Genomic DNA, 26,997 nt, shown 5'->3' with positions numbered 1-26,997 from the left:
CGGTGGACAACGCGCTGTTGATTTGGCTGGTCAAGCCGGAGACGGTGGACAGCAGACCACCTACGACGCTGGACAGAGTACTAGAGACAAGTCCGGTCAGCGAGGTCAACAGCTGAGGATGGGCAACGGTGACCTGAAGAGTGGTCAGAATGCGTTAGTTGAGGGGGTGATTTTGAACTTGATTGGATACTTACACCCAACAGGCACAGGCAACGATCAGCAGAGTCTTCATTTTGGGCGGGTTTGGTATTGTAGCTTTCCGTCGAATAACTGGAACTGTCTGACGGTTCCATCGATTGCCATATTTATACGGAAGATGATGTGCAGAATTAAGAAGGTTCATGGACCATCTGTGCACGTGATGTTCATGTAGAATCTGTCGCAATCTGTACTGGTTAATTGAAATATGTTCCAATCAATGGAAGTCATTGTTCCAATGCAGATATGCTTTTGATGAATTTAAGATGCGACTCGAACATTCGTGTTTCGATCAAGGGCATCACTTCAGATACAGTGCGGATCTTCTTTTTGATGATGCTTTCATTGTGAAATTTGTTTTGTATACCAGATAGAGACTGTCTTTCTGTGGCTTTCTATGAAGATATAATTATTTGAATACTTACTATACTTATATACTTGTTTTTGGAAAGCTCACAGTGGAAATGTTCCGAAAATCAAACTTTTAATTTGGAAGATCTTTGAGTTTCGGTGAATAGAACAGTCACTCAACAAAGGATGCATTTTAGCCTTGAACAGGGTTGTTAATGACGTTACCACCGTAAACGTCAGCGTTGACGTCTTAAATGGGAGTTTGCCAACGGTGTTAACGTCATTAACAACCCTGGCCTTGAATCATCTCAAAATTTGTTTTGTCTCACTCTCAAACTGAAATGCGAACCACGAACTCGATGTCGCAAACCCATGACGTCAAAGCACGTGTGCAACTGGCAATCGAAATTCCCGGTCGCGTTCCAATTTGCGGACGAACATATCTGGAACTGTAACAATGGTTCTCTTTCAATGATGTCGTAAGTAATTTTCACATAAGCACAGTACAGTGGGAATGCTGAATTTTTAGTATAATTTAAAATTTATCGCTTGGATATAAATATGGTGATTGATAGAACCATCAGACAGTTCAAGTTGTGTAACCAAAGCTTCAATACCAAACTCGCAAGATGAAGACTCTGCTGATCGTTGGATTGGGCCTGTGCCTGTTGGGCGTCACCGTTGCCGAGCCCCAACTCTTGTCCGGTCTGACCGGCCTGCTCTCGGGTACCATCTCCGGATTGCTGAGCACTGTGCAGAGCACCCTCTCAACGCTAACAGGCCTAGTCAGCCAAATCAACACCGCTCTCACCAGTGCCATTAGCAGTGGAAATGCTGCCCTAACCGCGGCCCTGGCTCAAGCCCAAGCCGCTGCCGCCACTGTCCAATCGACTCTGAGCAGTGTTCTCAACTCAGGTCTCACCTCCGGAGTGTCTTCGCAGCTTAGCGCTTTGACGTCCCAGCTGTCGGGTGCCATCAACAACTTGAACTCCATCGTCAGCCAGGTCGTGGCCGCCGGAAGCTCCGTTCCGTCGACTCTGATCAACCAACTGAACACCGCTACGGCCAATGTTGCCAGCATTGCCTCGTCTGCTGCCTCCCAAGTCACATCCCTGGCCGGCTCTGCTCCAGGACTGCTAGGTGGTCTGTTAGGTTGAATTGTTTCATATTTTATGATTACATTGTCATTGGATGAAGAATAAACTAACGAAATGCATTTGAATGTTGTATGTTTTTTTGTATCAAAATATTTATAATTTTGTTGAAAAATCCATAAGTAGTCCCTGTCGCATAGGTTCACATTGGCCATATATATATATATATATATATATATATTAACGTTGGACATTAACAGTGGATTTTCGTTTGGAGTTCAATTATTTGTTGCGAGGGATATTATAAGACCCACGTTAGGGACATGTACCCTATTTCAGAATTTTGCCCAGATTTTACTAGGAGTCACTCCCCTGTGCAATGTGGTCCTTAGCCTCTTGTCTAGTAACTCCTATCCCAATTTTGCCGCGGTGCCAGCTGGGATAGGAGTAAAGATCCATAGGCATTTCCATATGGTGGTAGGGGGAGGGGGAGCACTAAAATACGGTTACCTTCCTATTAAGGACATGGGAGCGATGAGGGAATCTTTTTTTCCCACATCCACATGCGTACACCAGTGCATGTCAAAGCACAGCTCCACAGGGATTTTTTCCCGGCCGACACGCTTCACTTTTCAGTATTTCTCCAACACCAACGCATTATACTTTTTTGTTCATTTCCTTCTATTAAGATCAAACGCTTCCATTGTGTGTTACATTCGCGTTAACATTGTGTCCGCTAAAAGTTATTTTTAATTCGTTTGACTGTAGTTCTTAATCGCTTTTTCAACGTTGACGTATTATCTGGACCTGCTTTCATCGCTAAATTGTGGAGTTGATTTGTGAATTTGCTGTTTTGGACGATTCCGAAAGATTTAATTTTCAACCACATTCCTGATGGAGAAAAAACAATGCGGAGAATGCCAGTTGGAAATCAACGAAATCGAGCCGTTGCGCTGCGGCTTTTGTGAGGTTTACTTCCACATCAGCATGCAATGTTGTGGTTTCAACCTCAGTCGTGCGAGCAAAGACCTATTCTCGCAAGGCAAGGCTGTATTCGTTTGTTCAAATTGCCTGGATAAAATGAATGGCAGAAGTGTGAACCAGTATTTTACTGATGAGCTCGCACACGACACGACTCCGTCACCTGATGGCCTACCGGTTCAGGTTCAACAACTGTTCAACTTGGTAGAATCGCTGAGTGATAAAGTTGACAAGTGCATTTCCATGGATATTCCTGCTGAGCGACCATCGAATCGATCAAGGAAGGGAAATGCCTGGCCCAGACTTGGTGTTAAACGTCGTCGTGGTAATGAAGGTGGACCGATTGGCACTTCTTCTGTGCGTGGGACCAATGCAATTGATCTCAGTGACTTGTCTGTACCGTGTCTAACACCACCGATCTCCCCTCCAAAGTTCTGGCTCTACCTGTCCGGATTACACCCGTTAATAACTGCTGAGGACATTCAAAAAATTACTTCTCGCTGCTTGGATCTAACAACACCTGCTGACGTCGTGCGTCTCGTTCCCAAGGAAGTGGATATGACGAAGCTGACTTTCATTTCCTTCAAAGTTGGCTTGGATCCATCGCTGAAAGAACTAGCTCTCGACGCTTCTACGTGGCCTGATGGGATATTATTCCGTGAATTCACCGACTACTCAAAAAAACCAGTCTGGATCCAACGGCAATCCACTGACAAATACTTAAGGCTCTATCATGTGGACGGTGGAAACCCTAGGGTTAGCACCATTATCAATAATCATTCTTTGCGACATTCTGTGGACGGTGGAAACCCTAGGGTTTCCACCAGAGGTGAGTATCTGTACCATTCACCAAATATTCCCGTGCCAAATATTTCCATGTTGCAGAACACGACCCGTGACGCTAGTCGTTTATGGGTTTATTACCAAAACGTACGTGGACTGCGCACCAAGATCGACGACTTTTACTGCAACGTCCTGGAGTGCAATTTTGACGTCATCATTTTAATCGAGACGGGGCTTAACGAGGCTATCAATTCGACGCAGCTTTTCGGAAGCAACTACAATGTGTACCGATGTGACCGAAGCCATATAAACAGCAGCAAATCTCGTTTCGGAGGGGTTCTAATTGCCGTACATCATCGTTTCATCAGTAGCAGTGTCGTTGCAACGAGCGGAGAAACGATGGAACAAGTGTGTGTATCGACGAGGATTGGATCCAAGCGACTATTGCTGTGTGCAATTTACGTTCCTCCAGACAAGAGCAAGGATCTCAGCGTTTTGAATGGGCATATTGAATCGATCCAAGAGCTTTGTAACAGTGGCTCTGACAGCGATTGCTTGCTGGTATGCGGTGACTACAATCAACCTGGGATATCCTGGAGTTGGGCTGATGGCGAGATTCGACCTGTGAACTCTGTTCCTTTACCAGTTGCTAGCTCATTCTTGATTGATGGCATGGATTTCCACAACCTGCATCAGAGAAATCTCGAGCGCAACCACTTAGGACACATCCTGGATTTGTTCTTTTGCCATACGGACTTTCCTGTGGAAATCTCGAGATCTGTTTCACCACTCTTGCCAGTTGATCTTCATCATCCGCCACTAGTCGTCTGCTTACCATCTCTAGTTGATGACGGTGCACTGCTGCTGAATGCGAGTGATGAGCTTGCGTTAGACTATAGCAAGATTGATTTCGATGTTCTAATGGACTTCCTTTCCGTCACTGACTGGGACCTTCTTTTCGATGGATGAAATGGCTGAAACGTTGTGTGCTGTGCTAAATAATTGGATGGATACAAACGTACCGATTCGTCGGCCTGCTGTTTCTCCTGCGTGGAGCACCGTTTTGCTACGAAAACTAAAACGAAAAAGAAATGCTTCGCAACGTAGACTTCGGCGATACCGTTCCCTGGCAAATAAGCGTAGTTTTCACTTGGCGTGTAACGAGTACCGTAACTAAACTCTTCGCTCTACAAATCGTACGTTTTACGAGTGCAAACTAATTTAAGGCGAAACCCCAAGAGCTTTTGGAGCTATGTAAACTCGAAGAGGAAAAATTCAACAATGCCTGCAAGCGTTTTTTTCAATGACGTTGAATCGTCGATAGGCGGGGAGAAATGTGAGCTTTTTGCTGCTTATTTTTCGTCGGTTTTTGCCGCAGAATCCATCACCTCGACTGAACTTGTCTCGGCTGTTTCGGATGTGCGTTCAAACCTTGTTGACATAAACACTTTTGAAATAACGCCCGTTATGGTAACTAATGCCGCCAAGAAAATGAAATGTACCTTCTCGCCTGGACCAGATGGCATTCCTTCTGCAGTGTATTGTCGTACCATTGGTGCGCTTGTTGAACCGCTTTGCAGAATCTTCAACAAATCTTTTGTAGAGTCGAAATTTCCTGCAATCTGGAAAGAGTCATTTATGGTTCCGGTACACAAGAAAGGAGATAAACGTGACGTTAAAAACTACAGAGGAATTACTAATCTCTCTGCAGCATCAAAACTGTTTGAGATAATTGTGAGTGGTTTCATTCTTGAGCACACCAAATGCTATATCTCTAGTGACCAACATGGCTTCATGCCTGGACGATCGGTTACCACAAATCTTCTAGATTTTACCACGACATGTTTTGAGCAACTGGAAAATGGGGCACAAATAGACGTCATCTACACTGATCTAAAAGCAGCGTTTGATACGATCAACCATGACATTATGTTGGCAAAGCTATCCAAACTCGGTGCGTCGGACCGTTTGACTTCGTGGTTGTGCTCCTACTTGACTGACAGGTCTCTGCGAGTGAAACTCGGTTGCAGTACTTCCTCGTATTTCACGAACTCGTCAGGTGTACCACAGGGTAGCAATCTTGGCCCGTTGCTGTTTGTGTTGTACATCAACGACGCACTTCTTCTACTTGGAGATGGCTGTAAGCTTGCGTATGCCGATGACCTAAAGCTGTACTTCGTGGTGCGGACTGCTGAGGATTGCATTCGTCCTCAATCGGTATTGGATCTGTTCGTTGATTGGTGTCGTCGGAATAAGCTTACCCTCAGCATTCCTAAATGTATGGTAATGTCGTATTACCGCATCAGGCAGCCGATTGTTTTTGACTATGCCATCAACGGTGTGGTTCTTCAAAGAACCGACCAGTTCAGCGATCTTGGTGTTCTACTGGACCATAAGTTGACGTTCAACCTCCACCGCTCTGCTCTGATCACAAAGGCGAATCGCCAGCTAGGTTTTGTGTCGAAAATATCGAAGGACTTCATTGACCCACACTGCCTGAAAGCTCTCTATTGCTCACTTGTGCGACCAATCCTGGAAAATGCCTCCTTGGTCTGGTTTCGTCATCAGTTGACTTGGAGCTTGAGGATCGAAAGTGTTCAGCGCAAGTTTATCAGGATAGCATTACGTAATCTACCATGGCGTGATCCGCAAAATCTCCCGCCGTATTCTGATCGCTGCAATCTGCTGAGCTTGGATACTCTGGAATGCCGACGGAAAAATCAGCAAGCAGTTTTTGTTGCCAAGCTATTGAATGGTGAGGTCGACTGCTCGAGGCTTCTCTCGCTGTTGGATATCCGAGTACCACCGAGAACATTACGAAGTGGTACCCTTCTCCAACCGCGGTACCATCGAACGGCGTTCGGTTACAACGAACCACTAACAACTATGATGCGTACGTTTACGGCTGTCGAAGAATTATTCGAATTTGGGGAATCTTTATCTCGCTTTTTGGCACGGATTAGAAACACTTGAATTGTTTTAGCTTTAAGGTTGTTTCATGTAGACAATAGTCCGATGAATAAAATTAAATAATAATAATAAAATAATAATAATAATAATAAAATAATAATAATAATTATTATTCGGGACCTCCGTTGGCAAATCATCTAGTCACACCACGTATTGAATGTGGCCTCCAGCACCTGTGTACCCTCACTGTCTTTAAATTCGCATAATGGAAAATTTATTTCAACACTGTTGTTACTTAGTGCATAAAGCGCAGACTCCTCCGACTTAAGGTGAAAGTTAATGCTTTTCGTCTGATACTGACTCCACACCCGTTTCAACCACACCCAAATTCAAAATGCACCAATACCAACAAGCATTGCAAATTAGCAAAATGGGCAGTATTGAAATTTTGACCATATTGGTAAATACAATATTAGTGTATAATTATAATAATTCTACTACTGAAATGACAACTTCAATTCCAAGATTCCAAGTTCAGGGAAGGTCTGCCAAAGGACAGGGAAGTCCTGACGAAGTTCAGGGAACTCCTGCCGAAGTTCTGGGAAGGCCTACCGAAGGTCATGAAGTCCTGCCGAAGTTTAGGGAAGTCCTGTCATTTCAATTCTTGGATGTTGGCGAGGGGTGCGACACATCTAAATCTCGATTTTAAATGGTCGAAAAATCTCAGACTAGCGAATCAATCTACGAAAAATCTTTTTTCATCTCTTGCATCTAAACCCATCTACTCGCATCGCTCTCCACCTTTTTGCAGGAAATCTTCAAAATCATAATCAATCGTGTTTCTAAATATTAAGCGCGAGTGCATCTCACAACAGCAAAGCAAAAAAAAATCCTGCATCTTATATAGAGTCGCACCCCTCGGATGTTGGTTTATGTTCACAATGGTGGATCCAAGATGGCGAATGATTTTCAAAATAGTGGATATAAAATTGTAAGTCTTTGAAGTTCGATCTTTCTAAATATAATACAGTTGTATAATAACTTATAATAACTCCACTATTGAAATTGGATATTTAAAATCCAGAATGTTGGTTGATTTTCTAAATTTTGTATTAACGATAGTGGGTCTTCGAGAGAATAGTCTATCTTCCAATATTACAATATAGTTGTAATTATTCCAAAATTGATATGACAAGTACCATTTCAAGATAGAGGATGTATTTCAAAATGGTGGATTCAAAATGACGGTTAATTAAAATAATTGTCAGTGTTCACTCGGCTGTCAACAGAAGCAGATCACTCTCAATGTGTGTCACGCGATTGTCTGTTTACTCGGCAGCAATCATTGTGTGATCCTCCTCATTGTTCTTCATCAGTAGTTCTACGGTCGATTCGTCGTCGACTTTGGAAAGCAACCGTTTCGTGATGAATGTGTGAGTGCTGATCACGTTTGGCGTCCATTGCTGCAAAGGAAGCGCTCTGATCCCCGTTGGCGAATCTACTATACAATGAAACCACTGGAAGCGGCTTCCGTTCTGGTGGACGAGGCTTATTGGATAGCGGAAGATAAAATGTTTATTGTGTTGTTCATTTTGACTATAGTTTTAAGATGTATTGTATAGTGAACAAGAATCATCGGCTCTGTAAAGTTAATTAGGTTGAGCCTTATCAAATAAATTAATAAACAAAACAAAAATAATGGTGCATCCAAGAAGGCGGATTAATTTCATAATAGTGGTTTCCAGATGTCGGGTTTTTCATGAAAAATTCGATCGTCCTAAGTGTAATATTGTTGTATAGTTTTGAAAATTAGATTATTGAAATGACTATTTCAATTTGAAGATGTCAGTTTATTTTCACATTGGTGGATCCAAGATGGTGGATTATTTTCAAAATTGTAGATCTTTGATGAAATATTCGATCTTTTGATAATTGTTCTATCGAAATAGAAAATTTCAATTCCAAAATGGTGAATGATTTTAAAACTGGCGGAATAAATCATGCCTAAAAAATTTGTACTAACCCGCAATAATTTCATCTTTAGAGAACTTTGATGGGTTATTTCTAATGAAAATCAAGAATTATTGCACCTCCTCACCTCACCTTGAAGATATAGTTCAATTTATCTAATTGTCTTTAAAACAACCAATATGTATCAGAATACCTTCATCAAAAAGACAGACATTTTCGCAGCATATCCTAAAATAGTTGTGAAACAACTTGTGAAAAATGAGGATCTATTTGGTTTAAAAAATATTTGGGTGATTTCTAAAATAGTTCAATTTATAAAATTATCTTAAAAAAATATTGCTTACGCACACTTGAATTGTTCTGACGTAGGACTGCGTCTGTGATTTCTATATGGGGGTACACTTTGTGAAAACCAAAAATCAAACATGTAACAAAATTATGAAAGATTTTGAACATTAATAACTCAGCTGCCCCTGGACCAATTTCAATAATTTTATCACCAATCGATCAGAAATATATTCATGCATCAAAAGAAATGCTTCCAACTGATGATTTTTAACAAGAAACTTTTGAAAAAGTGGTAATGCCAAGCATTGTCCAATGTACAAATAAAAGTGATAATTTTAGCACTGTTTTCATGAAATAAACGTTCTTCCCAAACCCAGTCGTCATAATCGAGTACAACTTGGTTACACATCATTCTGCAATATCTTGAAAAGATTTAATAGAGCGCTGCTGTCTAGCCTCAACTCATTTTTTCTTCGCAGCAATAGCAGCAGTAGGAAGGCAGGTTAGGTAGTCCACTTTTCTATCTAACAATGACTGGTCATGGTAAAGGAGGAAAATGTCTTGGTACAGAAGGCGCCAAGTGTCATCGCAAGGTTCTTCGTGATAACCGTCATCCGTCGTCTGGTTCGCCGTGGCGGTGTCAAACGTATCTCCGGTCTGAGCTACGAGGTGTGCTGAAGGTGTTCCTGGAAAATGAGATACTGTCACCTACATTGAAGCCGCCAAGCGTAAGCGGCCATGGTCATGTTAAATCATCACCAACTTTGGCAACAAAACGGCCCTTTTCAGGACTTACCAGCTTATTACAGTAAAGAATTGGAATAGAATTTATCTGTGGACAAACAATTCAGAACCACTCGCACCCAACGACCACACAAAATTCTCTTCAGTTGTAATCTTGTAACCAAACTTGGAAGCAGGGTGTACATGCAAGTAATTTTGGTCGATTCTCTTCATAAACTTTCTCTTTGAAAAAAATTACTACAAATTCGGTACGCCTACAATTCAAAAACGGAAAGAGTTAAGATAATAGATGATCGATCAATTAAAAGAACTAAATGCTCTTCACATTTGCTCCGGCCACTAGCGGTCCTACGTCAAGCTTCCGTTCGTGCCCCTAGGCACAGACTCTACTTTTTTTTAAATAGTAGCTACCGGGTGTATGGACGCATGATCCTCACCGAGAGCACAGCTGCTTGCTGCCTGTTTCATCAGCATCAAGGGAAAAGATACTGATCCGGCAGAATTGTGCCAAGAATTAAAAATGTATTTTGAAAACAATTTAAAGAGTGACATATAAATGTCGAATCGAAACTCAAATGTCACTGGCCAAATACATCCGTAGACCATAGGTCCACCGTTGTATGATTGGCAATGTACACCACCACCATTATCTTGCCTTAGATTTTTAGCAAATTTTCTCACACACAAGTCCTTTTACCGATAAACTCATAGAAATTCTGAGAAGTATTTCCATTAATGTTTGGGATCATCAAGAAGGTTCAGAAATTCAGAGCAAACTTCAAACGCAGTTCTGATGTGAATTTCAAGAGATTTTCTCAAGTGTGTTCCAAGCTAATTCGGAAGATAATGATAATTTTATGAAGAGCTTTGAGTGGGTTGGTTTATTTCCTTTAAATTCCGTTATAATTGCTTATCTTTTGACAGATACGCGTATTTCGTCTACTACTTGCAGACTTCATCAGTGCCAAGTACTCAACACCACTGAAGAATCCATCTTTTATCTACGAGTTATATACTAATCAATAGGTACTAAAAATCAGCAGGTATCCACTGCCATGTCAAAATTTACCTAAACAGGTACCTAAATTCAGTCTCCAACAGGTAGAGGCATGCTACGATGTGTTGTTTTAGGTAGCATGTTAAAGAGTCTCGAGTATCCGTTTCCTTGATCTCTATTAAGCAATGTTGATGGATTATGTTTAAATATTTCTAGATTTTCGGCTACGTCTAGTTTCCAAGGTGAAGATACAGTCCGCAGGATATTAATGTTTTCCTTAGTCAAATTGTGCCCCTTTTTAACGATATGTTCTGCAACCTTGGATTTAAATTCATAATGAAGTCTTTTATCCATCTCTTTGTTAGCCTTTTTTACCTCTGCGATGTGTTCCTTAAACCTTGTTTCCAAAGTCCTTTTCGTCTGACCAATGTAGATTTTATTGCAATCTGGACAAGAGATTTTGTAGACTCCGGCTTTCCCTAAGACATTTATTGAATCTTTAGTTGATCCTAACAGTGACTTCAGCTGATTTATCCTACTGCTGAATACTAAATCTAGGGAAAAATTCTAAACTTTGAATTCAATGGTTTGGTAATGTTTTTGTCGAAATTCACCGCTACCCGTTTTAAACCCTCAGTTACTGGTGTAAGAGTTGTCGAAATACGCCTAAAATGATCCCTTGTTCTTTTATCGATTACTGCTTGAATTGTTTTTTCTTGATACCCATTAAGTCTAGCGATTTCAAAAATGTGAGCTATTTTCTTTGATTTGCCTATATCGCTAAGAGGAAGAGTTTGCATCCTGTGAACCATGTGGTGAAAAGCGGCCATTTTGTGTTGATGGGAATGGTTTGAAGTGTTTGGTATTACTCTCTTTGTGTTTGTTGGTTTCCTATAGATTTCGAAATTGAACGAAGACGTTTCCCTGATGATGAGAAGATTTAAGAAGGGGAGTTTGCCGTCTCTCTCTTCTTCGTGAGTGAATTTGATGTCCTTGTGAACGTTGCTTATGGCCTCCAAAGTTTTTGGTAAATCTTCCCTTTTGACAATGCTAAAGATGTCATCCACGTACCTATACCAACATTTGGGCAACAAATTCCTATCCTCCAGAGTATTTTCTAGGTTAGCCATGAACAATTCACATAAAAATGGAGAAAGCGGATTGCCCATAGGAGCGCCTTTAGTTTGTTTATAGAAATTTCCTCTGAAAATGAAATAATTTTCCTCCATACAAAGACGAGTAAGCCGAACTTTGTTTTTCCAAGAAGAATCCTCACGTTGTTTCAGAAGCCAGTCCTCTAAAAGGCTGATGGCTTCCTTTACTGGTACACTCGGAAAAAGTGCTGTGACATCAAATGAAACCATGACTTCATCTTCCCGAATCTCTCCTGCTGCCTGAAGTTGACTTGCGAATTCCTGTGTGCTGTTAACTGAGCGAGTGGAAAAGGGTTTAGGCATATTTTGAAATTCCTTTACTAGCCATTTGGCAAGCTTATGAGTGGGGGATCCTTCAGCCGAGATAATCTCCTCATTTCGTTTCCTGGTTTGTGAATCTTTGGTAAACCTTTGATCCTAGGTAGAATAGGGTTTGAAACTTTCAATTGATTCGTACTGTTGCCAATAAACGCCTTGCACTCTTTCAACGTTTTATCCACATGTTTAACTATAGATGGGAGGGGGTCAATCCTCAACTGTCTGTATGGGCCATTAGTATTTTTTTCCGTCATCCGATTGTCATAGTCCTCTTGTCCAAAATCACTACTGCATTACCTTTGTCCGCTTTTGTATAGAAAACCGGCTTTGGGAGAATGGCGGATCTGGTGGCGTTCATCAGCCACATACGGCTCAGCAGGCGTTGCTGATTCGTTTGGCTGGCAGGCATCTTCCAACGTTGACGGCATCGGCTGACCGTGGCATGGCCATCTTGGTCGAGCCAAGACGGGACCGTCCTTGGCAGTTAAGGCCACCACCCTGAGGGAATCGTCCCTAACGGACGATCAGGAATCATTTGCGATTAGGCTCGGAAGCCATCTTGACTTCCGAGCCGAGCCGTGTGAGACCGTTCAGGTTCTGATCGGAGGCAGGCTTTCCAGCCCAAACCCCCACAAGAGGAGGGGGAAGGGGTTGTATTCTATTTGCACTGCACTTCACACTCAACTGGTCTACACGGACGCCTGATTACTTCTCCTCATCAGAAGGGTTTTTTAGGCATGCCTTTTGCCGATCATTCTCCATTTTTAGCTTAAGGCTACGATTTTCCTCCTTTTAGTATCGTTCAAGTGTTTTTGCAGCGGTACTAACCCTCACGCTACTGTGTGTGCTTTCTGGGTTTGTTCTTAAAATACGTGAATTTTCCAAACAACAACAACTCATACAGACGAAAATCCACGGATTGCCACAAACTGGTTACAATATCTAGCGAACTATGTAGTTTAAATGTGCTTTAAGCTTTAAGCAAAAATAGTCCCTGCACCGTTGCAACTGAAGATGCTTTTTTACAAACATCGACTAAAAAACTTAACACCTAGTCACTTTTGTTACCAGTAAATAATTGAGATTTACATCGGCAAAATCAAGAAAAATGCAGGAATTTCAAAAACGAAATTCAGTGGCCACCTTTTGCATTAGTATAATTGTGTGGCAAGCAGAGGGAATCGAACCCAGCCGCCTCCAGCATGGTCTTTGCACAAGTGATTCGCGACCTGCTACTCAGAAAATTTACGAAGGAATTACCTACACAGTAATAAATTTGCTACTTCAGTAGAACATCTTCCATCTAAGCAGCTTTCGGTATCGTTTCCGAAACAAGAAAAAGTGACGTACCTGAATGGTGCAGAGTCGATCACTTTAAATTTTTAAGCAGTTTTGCTTGAAAATTGTCCATTTTACGCCTTTGTTTACATCTTCTAAACTTCGCTACTTTTGTGCCTCAGCTCATTTTTGCTTCGGACGGCAGGTGAACAGGTAGCAGCAGCAGCAGCAGCAGTAGGAAGGCGGTTCCTGTCAAGCGCGCAGCGTTCAAGTTTTGCACCTCGAACCTTGCGCGTCGTTCTCGTCGAGATCACTGGCTGCTGGCGGCGGCGCCGCCTCGATGGTGCAAGCGCTCCGAATTGGATCAACCTCCTTGCCTGAATGATAGCGATCCCGCGTTCTACAAATCTAAACGTGACACTTTGAAAGTTATTTCCAATGTTCGAAATCCCGGAAATTGATCGGTTTTCAAACAGAACTCAGCCACGGTTGCCAAAATTTAACTTCTAGTCGGTCAGAAATAACCACGCTCGGATAGCAGGGTTATTCGATAACTCATTTGTCACTTTTAACTACGAGTTAAATTTAACTCGCCCATTGGGACACAGCCTTGGAAGTAAAATTAGGGACCATCCATAAATGACGTAGATTGTTTGGACAATTAACCCCCCTTTCCCGTCGTAGCGTGTTTTGCTATACACCTACTACATGGCCGGTCACAACACAACTTCTGAAACCCCTCTCCCCCGTTAAGTACTAAGTTATTTATGAAAGTTACCTAAGCATTGGGCAACAGTGAAAATCAACAGCACACACACACACAATAGATGCGATTAGAAAATTTTAGCTTGAAATCCCATCATTTAATGCTCGGTACATTTTTTATCTATTGATTGAATTAAAAAAATAATAAATAGGGTAGAGAACTACTTCGGCCTAATCGCCCATTTTAGGCGTGTCGAGCAGAAAACTTCAAATAAATCCATGGTTTCAGAGTTAACAAGTAAATTATGCGTTTGGTACGATACTTTAGTTAACAAGCTACCGAACGAAGTCAATGAGAACGCGTGATATGAAGGTTTGCACCCATAATTCACAAAAACAAAAGAAGCGCTCCGACCGAATCAATTTTCATCTTCATCCGATAGGCCGAAGTGAATTCATTGGCGTTTCAATGCGTTAGGCCAAGTTTAGAATCCGTAGGCCAAGTTTGGCGTCAAGAAGCAGTGTTAGACTCAACGATTGGTTCCTCTTTATCAAATCTTACGGTACTTACGGAAAGGTAAATAAATTTGGAAGCCATCAGTAATAATAACTTTCCGTTTGGTGCTAAACTGCGCTAGATTAAGAAAGACTAAGTGCGTATTGTGATCAATAGGCCGGAAAAGGGGTAGTTTATCCTATTTTTTATTTAGATTTTGTGCGTTTTGTGAACGCACATCCACACACAAACAGACATAACACTGGAAATTTGTTCATCGAACACGCATTTAACGGTCAAGTCAAATGTTTTTAATTGGTAGTTCCGCCCCTGTGGCGCGCATAGTCAATAACGCTCGCGTTTGATGTTTACACACTACCGTCATCTGTTCAGCGTATTACCCATCAAAGTATATTCAACAGATGACGGTAGTGTTTTAGCGATGACGTTTTATATTGAAAAATATTCAATGTGTTATGTATGTTTGTCTCTGGCACATCCACACATCCTGGCCTAAGAAAACGGGGTGTTTCTGTGGTGAACAAACAAAAAAAGGATTTCCATACACAGATTACAGATTTCTGTACCAAGAACTGAAATATTTTTTTTTTTTTTTTTTTTTTTCAATTCAAATGATCTTTATTTCTTGTATTTGTTTGGTTTACATATATGGATTATCAAATGACACAGATGCGTCTTTTCAACTTTAGTACATTTGAAATTTTTAATTATTATTTACAGTTCCTAGTCCTATCAGGCCTGTTATTAGAGTATGACCACCTTGGTGGGATTGGTTTGTTTTGAATTTGAAAAAGGAGACTACTTATAACTACTATTTACAACTACAATTAACCTGTAACTACTATATACACCTAACCTACTATATACAAATTGCTTATCAAAGCATGTTCTGATGTAATGCATTTCTGCATAAACCTAGTCTTAATGTCATCAATTTTGAAATCTAATTTTGGAATGTTCGCCTCTTGGTGGAGGTCTGAAATTCTTGTGTCAAAGGGACGATCAAGGATCATCCTAAGCACTCTGTTCTGAGCAACCTGGATTTTGTTCCTGTGAGTCTGAGCACATGATTCCCACACCGGAGCTGCGTAGAGGATCGCAGGTGCTATGATTTGTTTGTAGACAGCCAGTTTGTTCACCCTTGAGAGGCGGGATCTACGACAAATCAGCGGATACAGAGACCTAACCAAGGTGGAACACTTGATTACGGTTTTCTCCACATGCGAGCGGAATAGGAGCTTTTCGTCAAACAACATCCCGAGATAGGTTACTTCGGCGGACCACTCAACCCTTGTGCCATCCATGATTACAGTACAAGAGGGAGCTGGTTTTAGTTTGGGAGATTTCCGATGGAGGAACATTATTGTTTGGGTTTTGGAAGCATTGATTTTGATTTTCCACGTGGTGGCATAATCAGCAAAGGCGTCAAGGCATCGTTGAAGCTTGTTTGTTATTTCACGAGGCATCCTTCCCTTGACGGTTATAGCAGTATCATCTGCGAACAGAAATAACACGCAACCGTTACCCAAGGGAGGAATGTCGGAAGTGTAGATGCTGTATAGCAAAGGGCCCAACAGACTTCCTTGCGGAACACCTGCTGGGATGGAAAATGTGCTTGAATTGCAACCATTCAACGATACCCTGAACGACCTTTGCTGAAGGTAGTTACGGGTGATTTTAACAAGATGCAAAGGAAAGTTGAAGTTACAAAGCTTGTATACAAGCCCATTGTGCCTGACATTATCAAACGCTTTCTCAACGTCTAACAATGCCATGGCTGTAGACTTGGATACAGCCTTGTTACTTCGGATGTTATTCATCACCCGTACTAGCTGATGATTTGTGGAGTGCTCCTTCCTGAACCCGAACTGTTCCGGTAGGAGAATGTTGTGTTCCTCGACAAACTTGAGCAAACGATTGAGAATGAGTTTCTCGAACAATTTGCTCAGCGCTGAAAGGAGGCTGATTGGTCTGTAGCTTGAAGCTAGCGTTGGGTCCTTCCCGGGTTTGCGGATAGGTATGATTTTCGCTGTCTTCCAGATACTTGGAAAGTAGTGCAGTTCCAAGCATCTGTTGAAGACAGCAGCCAGCAGAGAGTGAACCTTCATGCTGAGATTTTTCAATACTAGGTTGAATATTCCGTCAAACCCGGGGGCCTTCATGTTTTTGGTGCATTTCAGCGTTGAGCAAATCTGTTCCACTGTGATTCTATCCTCCGGGGGGATGGCACAAGGGGAGGAATCAAGGTTGAGTACGCATTGCTCAACCTGAACTTCGAGCGGACTTTGGATGTCGAAGCCAAGCAAGTGCGATTTGGCAATATGCTCACCAATCGCATTTGCTTTCTCCTGAGGGGTGATTATGAGCCGATCGTCATCATTTTCATCTTTGAGTGGAGGAATGGGTTTGGGGTGCGTCTTTAGGACCTTAGCTACCTTCCAGAATGGTCTGGAGCGGTCGTCCAGATTCTGGACAAGCCGCCCGAAACTTTCGTTCTGGAGTGAGACCATTCTGGAAGCAATCTCCTTGTTCAGATCGGCCATTTCACGTCTCCTCGCTAGATCTCTGGAACTGGCGTCTACGTACATTTCTCAAGCGAATCAGTAATTGGGTGTGGGAATCAATGGCAATAAACTTACCCCTCACAGGAACTCGTCGGACGCACGCCTCGTCAGCCACGGTTATGGCTTGGTGGAGTCCCTCCAACGCTCGGTCGATATCCTCCACGGTGTCAAGCGACGGGTTGTCGATGATGTGCCTGTCTACCACGCGTCCAAACTGGGCCCAGTTTACGCGATGGTAGTCCTTGCGCAGGCTTGAAGCAGGAGCCACGTTGCAGCCCAGTTCAGCCACCACCGGTTGGTGGTCGGAGCTGAGTTCGTTCAATGCCACCGGCTTGGACAAGCCGATATTTGTCAGGAACAGGTCTAGCGTCGATGGGTTGCCAGCCGGTGAGATAAATGTTGGTTCATCCGAAAACCAAACGGAGTACAGCCCATGCTGTGAGTGGTCGAACAGCAGACGACCGTTCTGGTTCTGCTGGTAGTTCCGCCAGGCCTCATGGCGAGCATTCAGATCTCCTCCAACTACGAAGCGGGAACCGGTACGGGTGATGGTGGACAGATCTTTTTTGAATTTAGCCGCTAGTCCACTGTTGGCGGCACACTGTCGAGGGCAGTAGACGGCGATGAACTGGACGTATCCAGTCGACGACTCCACCTCCACACCAAGGGCCTCGATGATAGAGGTGCGGATATGAGACAGAGTGTGGTATTTTATTCCTTTCTTGACGACGACCGCAACACCACCCCCCCCTGGAGCTGGTGCGATCAAGCCGAATAATGTTGTGGTCAGGCAACCAGAAGCTGTCGCCGGACTTTAGATGGGTCTCTGATAGGAGGCCCACGTCGATACTATGCTTGCGGAGGAAGTCAGCAAGCTCGAACTTTTTGGCTCGTACAGAGCAAGCGTTCCACGTGACTATAGTTAACGGTTTAGACGCCATACCGAATGATAAACTTACCGAGCACTTGGATCTGTTCGGGTTTGTTGCGGCACTGACGAAGAGCGCTGGTCATGTCGACGAAAATCTTCATCAGCTCATCCGCAGAGAAGAGATCGGGATTGGCGTTTTGTGCTTCTGGTTGTCTCCAGAATCCAGGGGGGATGGAGAGCTTTGTCCAGCTGAGGCACCAGACGTTTCTTGACGGGGGCCGGATTGCACCCGTGGATTTGCTTGACCGTGTTGCGTACCACGAAGAGGCGGGAAGTCCTCCACCCTGAATGCCGGAGTGTTTTCCTTCTTCCGTCCTGGTTGGCTTCTTGTGGACGCTTGCTTTCGGATCCGCTTGAAATCCTCGCGTTTGGGACACTGTTTGTCGGACCCTTGATGAGCTCCACCACAGTTGGCGCATTTGCACGTTTCCGACTCGTCGACAACGCACTCGGAGGAAACATGATTTTGGGCGCATTTGCCACAGCGCGGATTGATGTAGCAGTTTCGGGTGCCATGCCCGAAATTCAGGCAACGCTGACACTGGGTGACGTCGTGACGGCCGCCACGGTATGGCTCCCATTGAACAATGATGAAGTTGATGGAGCGGATGGCCTTCAACGCATTGAGCGTCACCGTTCCCTTCTGGAAATGAACCAGGAAAAGGCAATCCGGGTACGTTTTCACGTTTTCGTCTCTCCTCGTCATCCGGAAGACTGCGATTGGGGCTAGCTTGTAACGGTCCTTAAGTTCTTCTTCGATCGACTTGGGGCTGAAGTTCGGTAAGCCCCTGATGACTACCTTGAAGGGCTTCTCACCGGGGATGTCATGTGTGAAGTATTCCGCCCTGGAATCCTTCAGGTACTTCACGGTTGCTTCGTACTCCGCTTTGGTACGCAGCATCACCTTGGTGCCGATCCTGCTCAGCTTGAATTCAGCTGCAACGCCCAGCGATGTGAGATCGCTAATGAGCGTGTTGAGTGGCACTTTCATCACCACCAGTGGAGGAAGCTTGACTTTTGCCGTACTCGGGACGGCAGAATTTTCATGCTCGACGGTACCGCCGAATTCACCGATGTCGCTGACGTTCGTCATGGTGTCACGGCCACTCGCACCATCGGACTGGCCCTGATTCTTCTTCCTTTTCTTCGTCCGCTTCACTTCCGCTGGTAGGGCATTCCCAACATCGGTGGAAAGAGTAGCGTACCTATTTGTGATAGGTACGCACGAGCTACCTTCACCATTATTCTCCACTTTCTCACGGAGCTTGCTCCGGGAGCGCTGCCTTCCCATCACACGATGCAACGGGCACTACGACACGAACGCGCAACTCGAACAACTCGACTGAGCGAGCCAAAACCGGACTAAACTGCTTGACTACTACACTATTCGAGCCTCAGTTGGAACCATAAATGTACATCAACTGGACTGAATGAGTGAAGTATGATGAGATGAACTGAAATTATCAGACGGTACCTCTATTTATGCTTTTAGATTAGCTATGAAAGTCCATCCTACTTGGAAAATTATGCTATAGAACGGATTATAAAGTCCCTGAATTTGTGTTGATGGGGGCGAGACATAGCAAGCCGTACGATTGCAAAATTCTCGAAGTAGGAGGGGCTTACAATGCTTATCTCTAAGCATAATAGAGGTACCATGTAAAGACATTCCAAGGTATTTTCAGCCCACCGATCGATAAAAGAAGCTTTTATCTAGCATCTAATACGACAAACACAACAAGAAATGGTTATATGCTTAAGTTATTAACGAAAGAGAAAGTCGATGAAGAGAATCGATCAATGTTACCTAGGACCTAATGCAATGTTCAGCTTGAATATTATCTGAATTTTTTCAATGTGGTACTGTAGCAATCTGGCTATCAAAAGCAACAGCAATGTTAATCCAAGCACCGAGGAATGTTAATCCAAGCGAGTTATTAACAAAAGAGAAAATCGAGCATCGCGGTTACGCGGCTACGGGGTTGCTTACTGTCAAATTTATAACCTGTGATAGATATGGAAGTCAGTTCTACAAAACGCGAACGAAATCTTTAAAAAAACACAATATACAGTTTTTTTTTTGTTCGATCGGTAGATAAAAGATGTATTGAGAACTTATTGGAGGGATTTATGGCTAATCGATATATTCCCGATCAACTACGAAATGTTGCATGACATTGGTGCAAAATTGTGCAATCCGTTTTTGTGTGTGTATTTTTTTTAGCGTTTTGAAGTTGAATCGCTGAGGAAACCTTATTTCTGATCAATCTCAGTACCACATAAAAATTCAAGAGAACTAATATCAGCTCTCACAAAACTTATAGCAATGAAACTGGAACTTCACGTTTGCTACAGTGCAGTACGCAAGGAATTTCAATTTCAAGAGTGATGTCACAACCGTCCAAGATTTGTGCCCGTATGATGGTGAATTGGGAAGATGGTTACATTCTATTCTCCCACAGGTGTCGAACAAACCATGGTTCAAAGGGTTGGATATGAGTCGTGACTTTATACGCGTTATATCAAGGCTTATGTCCAATCACTCGAGCATGTTGTTTGGTCATGTACCTTACACCGTGTTGCCAGATCTGAGTTATCCACATCCCTCAGGGCCCCAGGAAAACAACCCGCGATACCCGTTTGTAACCAGTGGTGTGTCTGTCTGTCTGAGATTAGTGAGATTGTCGCGATTAGTGTTTCGTATTTTATGTATAACAATATGCCAAGGAAAGGTTTGAATACAAGCTACCAACACCACCCATCGCCCACAAAATCACCCACTGGACAGTACACAGCCACACCACTAAACGACAGGAAGATCCGCTACCTACCACCAGATGGCACTGTTTACTGGATTTGGAGGCCATTAGGAGGTGGCATAATGGGGCCATGATGAGGCGAAATAGGGCGGAAGGACGATGGCTCAGCGAGGAGGAGAGAGGATAGGTCAGCCGCCATCGTCGAGAATTATTTGATTGGCGATACTCAACAGCGATACTTCGTAAAGCTAGTTCAAGCAAGTTCGAAAACCAGTAAAAAACCGTGAGGACGTGAAAAAAAAAGTGAAGAAGGAGAGTGAGGTGCAGAACCATCCAGGAAAAATTCCCTTCTAGAGAAACACTTTCTCGATCGCCAATAACCGCCATCGTGATTCCCCATTATGTCCACAGGACCCCGTAGTTTACCGCTGGCAATTCATCCACGGCGTGGTCAGACCCCGTAGTGTCCGTTATTCGGCATACGGTTAGACACGGAGCATCTTCCGATACGAAGGTATCCGGGAATACTAACCAACGGCCCATCGCCACGCCACGAGTATAGTGAGGAGAGAGAGAGAGATCGAAGAGCCGTCGCGGAAAGTACCGAAGTACGCGACCGGCTTGCGAACTAAGTCGAGGAAAGGAACCGACTGGCCTGTGAAAAGTACCCAGAAGGAAGCTGAGGAAGGTGAAGGAGTGGCTGTGGAAGGACCAACAGCGGGCCCGCGCTGAATAATTAGAAGAAACGTCAGGCGTAACGAGGCAGGAGATAGCGAATAAGAAAGTGGGACGAAAGTGGGAACAATAAAGGTGCCTAAAGCTAAACAAGTGTTGTGTGTGTTAGATATTCGAGTGTTTCCTTGGCCGTGATATTCGAGCGTGCATGCCGACCCTGAGGTAGTGTAGAGGGGGGTCTCATTAGTGCTGGGCAGGGAGCACCCCATCTGTCACACGTTAGAGATGTCTTGGCGAGCCGAGACCTCGACTATTTGAATTTTGAATTTAACGGATAGATTTGAGGATTTAGTAGTTAGTGTCATCTTGTGTTCTCCCAAGTTGTTAGCTGCCCATCGGTGTACCCCCATGTTTGTCTTTTTCATCAGACTGTCGCCTAGTTCGAGATCAAGAGCACATTGCTCTCCAAACCTTGTGTTCACAATCCCTACCCTGCCATCCATTTGTCACAATTTGTTACCCCTAACCTCGAGATAGCCGCGAGTAATCGGCCCCCGCTTTACTAACGTTAGTTTTAAGTAATTTTGTTGTCTAAACAATGAATATCGGCTCCGCAAAGCTACAGCAAATGAGCCTGGAAAAATAAACGAATTATTAAAAAAAAAGATTTGTGCCCTAGAAATCTTGAAGTGATAGGGAAAATCAGCCGTCATGACGGTCATTGTTGGACGCTTCAATGAATCACCTGAAGAAAGCCTTACTCATATCTGATTGTAATTTAGGAACCAAATGTAATAGATGTATTCGCATTTTATGAGGTTTATGAGAAAATCATAGGGACGAAATCATAGGTACTGTAATTTAAATCAATATCTAGAAAAATGCACGAGAATTTCACTACACAGCTTAACGTAGTTTACGTCAACCATGCGGTCGTATCTTATACACAACCCCACATTTTTTTTCAAATCAAAAATGAGAACTCGTTTGTGACTTTATCATTATTTGTTTACAATTGTTTGATTGAGCCAATATTTTGTAAAGTTCGGAATAAGATAAGAAATGGTTATAAATATTAAGTCAAACGGTTCAATATCGGATTTTGTTTTTGACAACCATTTCGAGTGACTCCGCACCATGTAGGTCTCAATCAGCACAAAGAAACATGAGCAGTTCATTCGAGATTCAAACATGACAAGAATATCCCGATTCTGCACTTCGATCGGCAAAATAATGGTTACGCATAAATAGCAAACCTTCCCAACAAAATTTTCATATGAGGGCACTTCTAGTTTAATATGTTTCATTGCTGATTTTGCCTTCTTCGGAATATGAGCAGTTATTTGGTGGCACTTTTGTGATCTTGCATGAACTATTCTTAAAAAATATTTTGCTTTTTTGTTGCTTCTCATTCTTTTCCCAAACCGGAACAATACAGATATCGTATGACGGAAAGGGAACAACTATTGAAGTTTCGACCTAACGACCCATTCATGACCTATTCAGCCTAATGACCCATCCTCTTATCGACGACGGTGCTCCTCTTGAAAACCTCTGTCATAAAGCAATAAGCGACCAAACAAACCACACATCAACTTCCACTGCCTTCCATACCCCCATTCTCGATGCAGTGCAGTTGAATCCGGACACTTTTAAAAGTTGATTATGAAGTTCCTAAGTGGATGAAACATTAAAAGACTACCCGGTATTCGTTTCATCACGGTATATCACTGCGACGCGGCAGCGCAGGGGGTGGCGACGGACAGACGGGCGTGATAAAACTTGACAATCGGAACAATTCCACAATCATCGATTTAATTAGCCTACTTCCTGTTCCGTTAGCCCGTCGGACGGACGACGTCCACCATGGCGCGTGGCTGGTGGCAACTGTCACCACGCGAACTCTCATCAACCATGACCTGCCTACCTGTGCCGGAGCGCCAGTCTGCTGCTTGCTTTCTCAGAGCCTACCTAGTTGAGTTCAAATCTTTTTTCTCTCTTCGTTTCGGTTGGAAGGGACGTAGAATTTCCACACCTGGTGGCCGTCGAAATACAACTACATACAGATACACCGCGAGTGCCTGACACACCGTAGGAAGCGGCCTAGATGGTTTTGGGTGACAATGGGGATGGTGGGTGTTCTCATCCCCCTTCGAATTTTCATTCAACACAGTGCTCACCAACACAGCGACCGAAAAGGGGCTTTACATGAGTGAATGAAATGCTGCTTCGTCATGATGGTGTGGTGTTCGTGGCGACGACGACGACGAGGATGACGATGAGAATGTGTTAGTATGACAGGGGGGAAAACACGCATTCGCATTTTCCATTTGACCAGGCTTGTCACGTGTGTGTCATGTGTGTCTTGCTGGCTGATAGTCGGGGAATTTTTGTCATATCAGAGGCTGTACTCGTGTTCGTGTGCGTGTTTTACATACTGACATAGTTTCCACGGTACGGAGGCGAGTCGAATCCTGGCGGGGTTTGGGAGGAATTTATCAATAATACAGACCGTTTCGAATGAGTCAGAGTGCGAATGGCGTTACTGGGCTTTGATTCAGACACATCAGTTTCAAATGCAAATCAAAAGTTTATTCATCATCAATTGGTTACGGTCGAAGTTTTCATCCCAGAAGACCGTTCAGCAGACCGCCCAGAAGGCCTGGAGCTGAGCTAACTAGGGACGTGACTTGCGTAGCAGCAGAAGCGGCGAGGCTGGTCACGTTGGCAGTGGCGGAGTTCAGTTGGTCGATCAGAGTCGACGGGACGGAGCTTCCGGCGGCCACGACCTGTCCGACGATGGAGTCCAGGGTGCTGGTAGCACTAGACAGCTGCGAAGTGAGGCTGTTGAGCTGCGCGGTAAGGCTAGAGCTGAGACCAGACAGTCCATTGCTGAGAACACTGTTCACAGTGGATTGGACAGTTTGTGTAGCGGCTTGGGCTTGAGCCAGGGCCAAGGTCAACGCGGAATTGCCAGTGGAGATAGCGGTGGACAACGCGCTGTTGATTTGGCTGGTCAAGCCGGAGACGGTGGACAGCAGACCACCCACGACGCTGGACAGGGTACTAGAGACAAGTCCGGTCAGCGAGGTCAACAGCTGAGGATGGGCAACGGTGACCTGAAGGGGGGTTCAGAATGCGTTAGTTGAGGGGGTTATTTCGAACATGACTGGATACTTACACCCAACAGGCACAGGCTAAGGGCAACGATCAGCAGAGTCTTCATTTTGGGTGGGTTTGGTATTGTAGCTTTCCGTCGAACAACTGGAACTGTCTAACGGTTCCATCGATTGCCATATTTATACGGAATATGATGTGCAGAATTTAGAAGGTTTATTGACCATCTGTGCACGTGATGTTCACGTAGAATCTGTTGCAATATGTACACGATAATTGGAATGTGTTCCAATCAATGGAGATTATTGTTGCAATGCAAATGAATTTTTGGTGAATTTAGGATGCGACTCGAAAATTCATGTTTCGATCAAGAGCATCACTTCAGATACAGTGCTGATCTTCTTTTTGATGATGCTTTCATTGTGAAATTTGTTTTGTTATCCAGATCGAAGCGACTTGGAATCGTAATCTAATTCACAAGGATCATTCCTGGACTGGCTTCTGGGCTTTCTATGATGCCATAATTATTTGAAGCCATGTGAATTCTCATAATTTAGATATTTGGATTACTTGTTCTTTGAAAAGCTCACAGTGGAAATGTTCCGAAAATCAAACTTCTAATTCGGAAGATCCTTTGAGTTTCGGTGAATAGAACAGTCACTCAACAAAGGATGCACTTTAACTTTGAACAGGGTTGTTAATGACGTTAACACCGTTAACGTCATTAACAACCCTGGCCTTGAATCATCTCAAAATTTGTTTAGACTCACTGTCAAACTGAAATTCGAACCACGAAGTCGATTCCGCAAACCCATGACGTCAAAGCACGTGTGCAACTGGCAATCGCAATTCCCGGTCGCGTTCCAATTTGAGGAAGAACACATCTGGAACTGTAACAATGGTTCTCTTTCAATGATGTCGTAAGTAATTTTCACATAAGGACAGCACAGTAGGAATGCTGAATTTTTAGTATAATTTAAAATGTATCGCTTGGATATAAATATGGCGATCGATAGAACCATCAGACAGTTCAAGTTGTGTAACCAAAGCTTCAATACCAAACTCCCAATATGAAGACTCTGCTGATCGTTGGATTGAGCCTGTGCCTGTTGGGCGTCACCGTTGCCGAGCCCCAATTGCTGAGCGGTCTGACCGGCCTGCTATCGGGTACCGTGTCCGGATTGCTGAGCACTCTGCAGAGCACCCTCTCAACGCTAACAGGCCTAGTCAGCCAAATCAACACCGCTCTCACCAGTGCCGTTAGCAGCGGAAATGCTGCCCTAACCGCGGCCCTGGCTCAAGCCCAAGCCGCTGCCCTCACTGTCCAATCGACTCTGAGCAGTGTTCTCAACTCAGGCCTCACCTCCGGAGTGTCTTCCCAGCTTAGCACCTTGACCTCCCAGCTGTCCGGTGCCATCAACAGCTTGAACTCCATCGTCAGCCAGGTCGTGGCCGCCGGAAGCTCCGTCCCGTCGACTCTGATCAACCAACTGAACACCGCTACGGCCAATGTTGCCAGCCTCGCCTCGTCTGCTGCATCTCAAGCCACATCCCTGGCCGGCTCTGCTCCAGGACTGCTAGGTGGTCTGCTGGGTGGTCTGCTTGGTTAAACTGCTGGATTGTGAAATCTTCAAGTGAGAAACAATGATAAATAAACTACTAATTGGCATTTAAAATCTCGTTGTTTTGTTTGTTTGCGAGACAAGTTCGTGGTCTGATGGGTGGTTACAACATATGTACGGTCGGTCTGATGGATCAATGCCTTCTCGCGACAGTTGGTTTATACCTCAATTGACTGTTGCTTTGTGTGATTTACTACCACTTGCTACCGTACGTTCAGATCTGAATTCGAAGTGTATTGGCAACAGCACACGCACGAACGATTGAAAGCTGTATTAAATAGAACAGTCGCATCTATACCCGATCATCGTGCTTGGAACTTAGTGAACCGAATGGGCTGTAGTTATACATTTCTTTATGACCAGGTTTTCAATGTTTCTGTCGTCATGGCAGCCTTCACAAACCGACGACATCCCTCAACTTACCCAAGTGGCTGTCACGAAAACGCTGTCACGAGACATTATATACAATTGATATACGGCAGTGGAGTATGGAAGAAACCCAGAAAAATGATCCCGAACAGACATGTCGGCCGGATGTCGGAGTAATGATCGACGGCGGACAAATGACGGGTTGATGTCGGGTCAATTCTGTTTTTATGTCGGGTCAATGTCGGGTCAACATCGGGTTGGGGTTTGATAGAAGTCAGGTTGGTGTCAGGTAGGCTTATTTTTTCGCCGGAATGTCGGAATTTTGCAATGGGCAGCACGAACGTGATAGCAACCGAACGAGTTTCGGCGTCACACTGGTAGGGTAGTAAAGGGTGATACGGTCAAAATATGGTCAATATCAACTTGACGTATTTCTTTCAATTTTGCATTTAAAAAACCTGAACACCCCTCATTTTGAAGGTGTGTGTGTGTAGAATGTTGCTCCTATTTTGATTTTGGAATTCACTCTTCAGTTGTCAAAATGCCGTCCAAGCAAGAAGAGCAGCGTATCAAAATTTTGCTCGCGCATCGCGAAAATCCGAGCTACTCGCACGCAAAGTTGGCAAAATCGCTAAAAGTTGCCAAATCAACCGTTACAAATGTAATTAAAG

At 43.8% G+C, this 26,997-nt stretch overlaps 4 protein-coding genes across 8 annotated transcripts in view; 2 read left to right on the top strand and 2 right to left on the bottom strand.

Annotated features, from left to right (window-relative positions):
* RhoGAP100F (Rho GTPase activating protein at 100F) overlaps window positions 1-26,997 on the bottom strand; it is a 314,040-nt gene that overhangs the window by 142,010 nt on the left and 145,033 nt on the right. The gene's annotated exons all lie outside the window — the stretch shown is intronic.
* LOC135702185 (uncharacterized) lies at window positions 1,147-26,011 on the top strand. Its single transcript, XM_065223212.1, has 2 exons — window positions 1,147-1,701; window positions 25,917-26,011. The coding sequence occupies exons 1-2, from the start codon at window positions 1,179-1,181 to the stop codon at window positions 25,943-25,945; spliced, it is 552 nt and encodes a 183-aa protein (XP_065079284.1). The 5' UTR covers window positions 1,147-1,178; the 3' UTR covers window positions 25,946-26,011.
* On the bottom strand, window positions 23,843-24,457 carry LOC135702100 (serine-rich adhesin for platelets-like). The gene is made up of 2 exons (XM_065223100.1): window positions 24,400-24,457; window positions 23,843-24,337 (listed from the first exon to the last, which is right to left on the bottom strand). The coding sequence occupies exons 1-2, from the start codon at window positions 24,442-24,444 to the stop codon at window positions 23,843-23,845; spliced, it is 540 nt and encodes a 179-aa protein (XP_065079172.1). The 5' UTR covers window positions 24,445-24,457.
* On the top strand, window positions 25,377-26,011 carry LOC135702186 (uncharacterized). Its single transcript, XM_065223213.1, has one exon. The coding sequence runs from the start codon at window positions 25,406-25,408 to the stop codon at window positions 25,943-25,945; it is 540 nt and encodes a 179-aa protein (XP_065079285.1). The 5' UTR covers window positions 25,377-25,405; the 3' UTR covers window positions 25,946-26,011.

Source organism: Ochlerotatus camptorhynchus, unplaced genomic scaffold, assembly GCF_037179485.1.
Source record: "Ochlerotatus camptorhynchus isolate MF236.1 unplaced genomic scaffold, CSIRO-AGI_Acam_v1.1 ptg000185l, whole genome shotgun sequence".
Lineage (NCBI taxonomy): Eukaryota > Metazoa > Arthropoda > Insecta > Diptera > Culicidae > Ochlerotatus > Ochlerotatus camptorhynchus.
The sequence above is the reverse complement of the archived record's forward strand: the minus strand, read 5'-3'. Positions and strand labels throughout refer to the sequence as shown.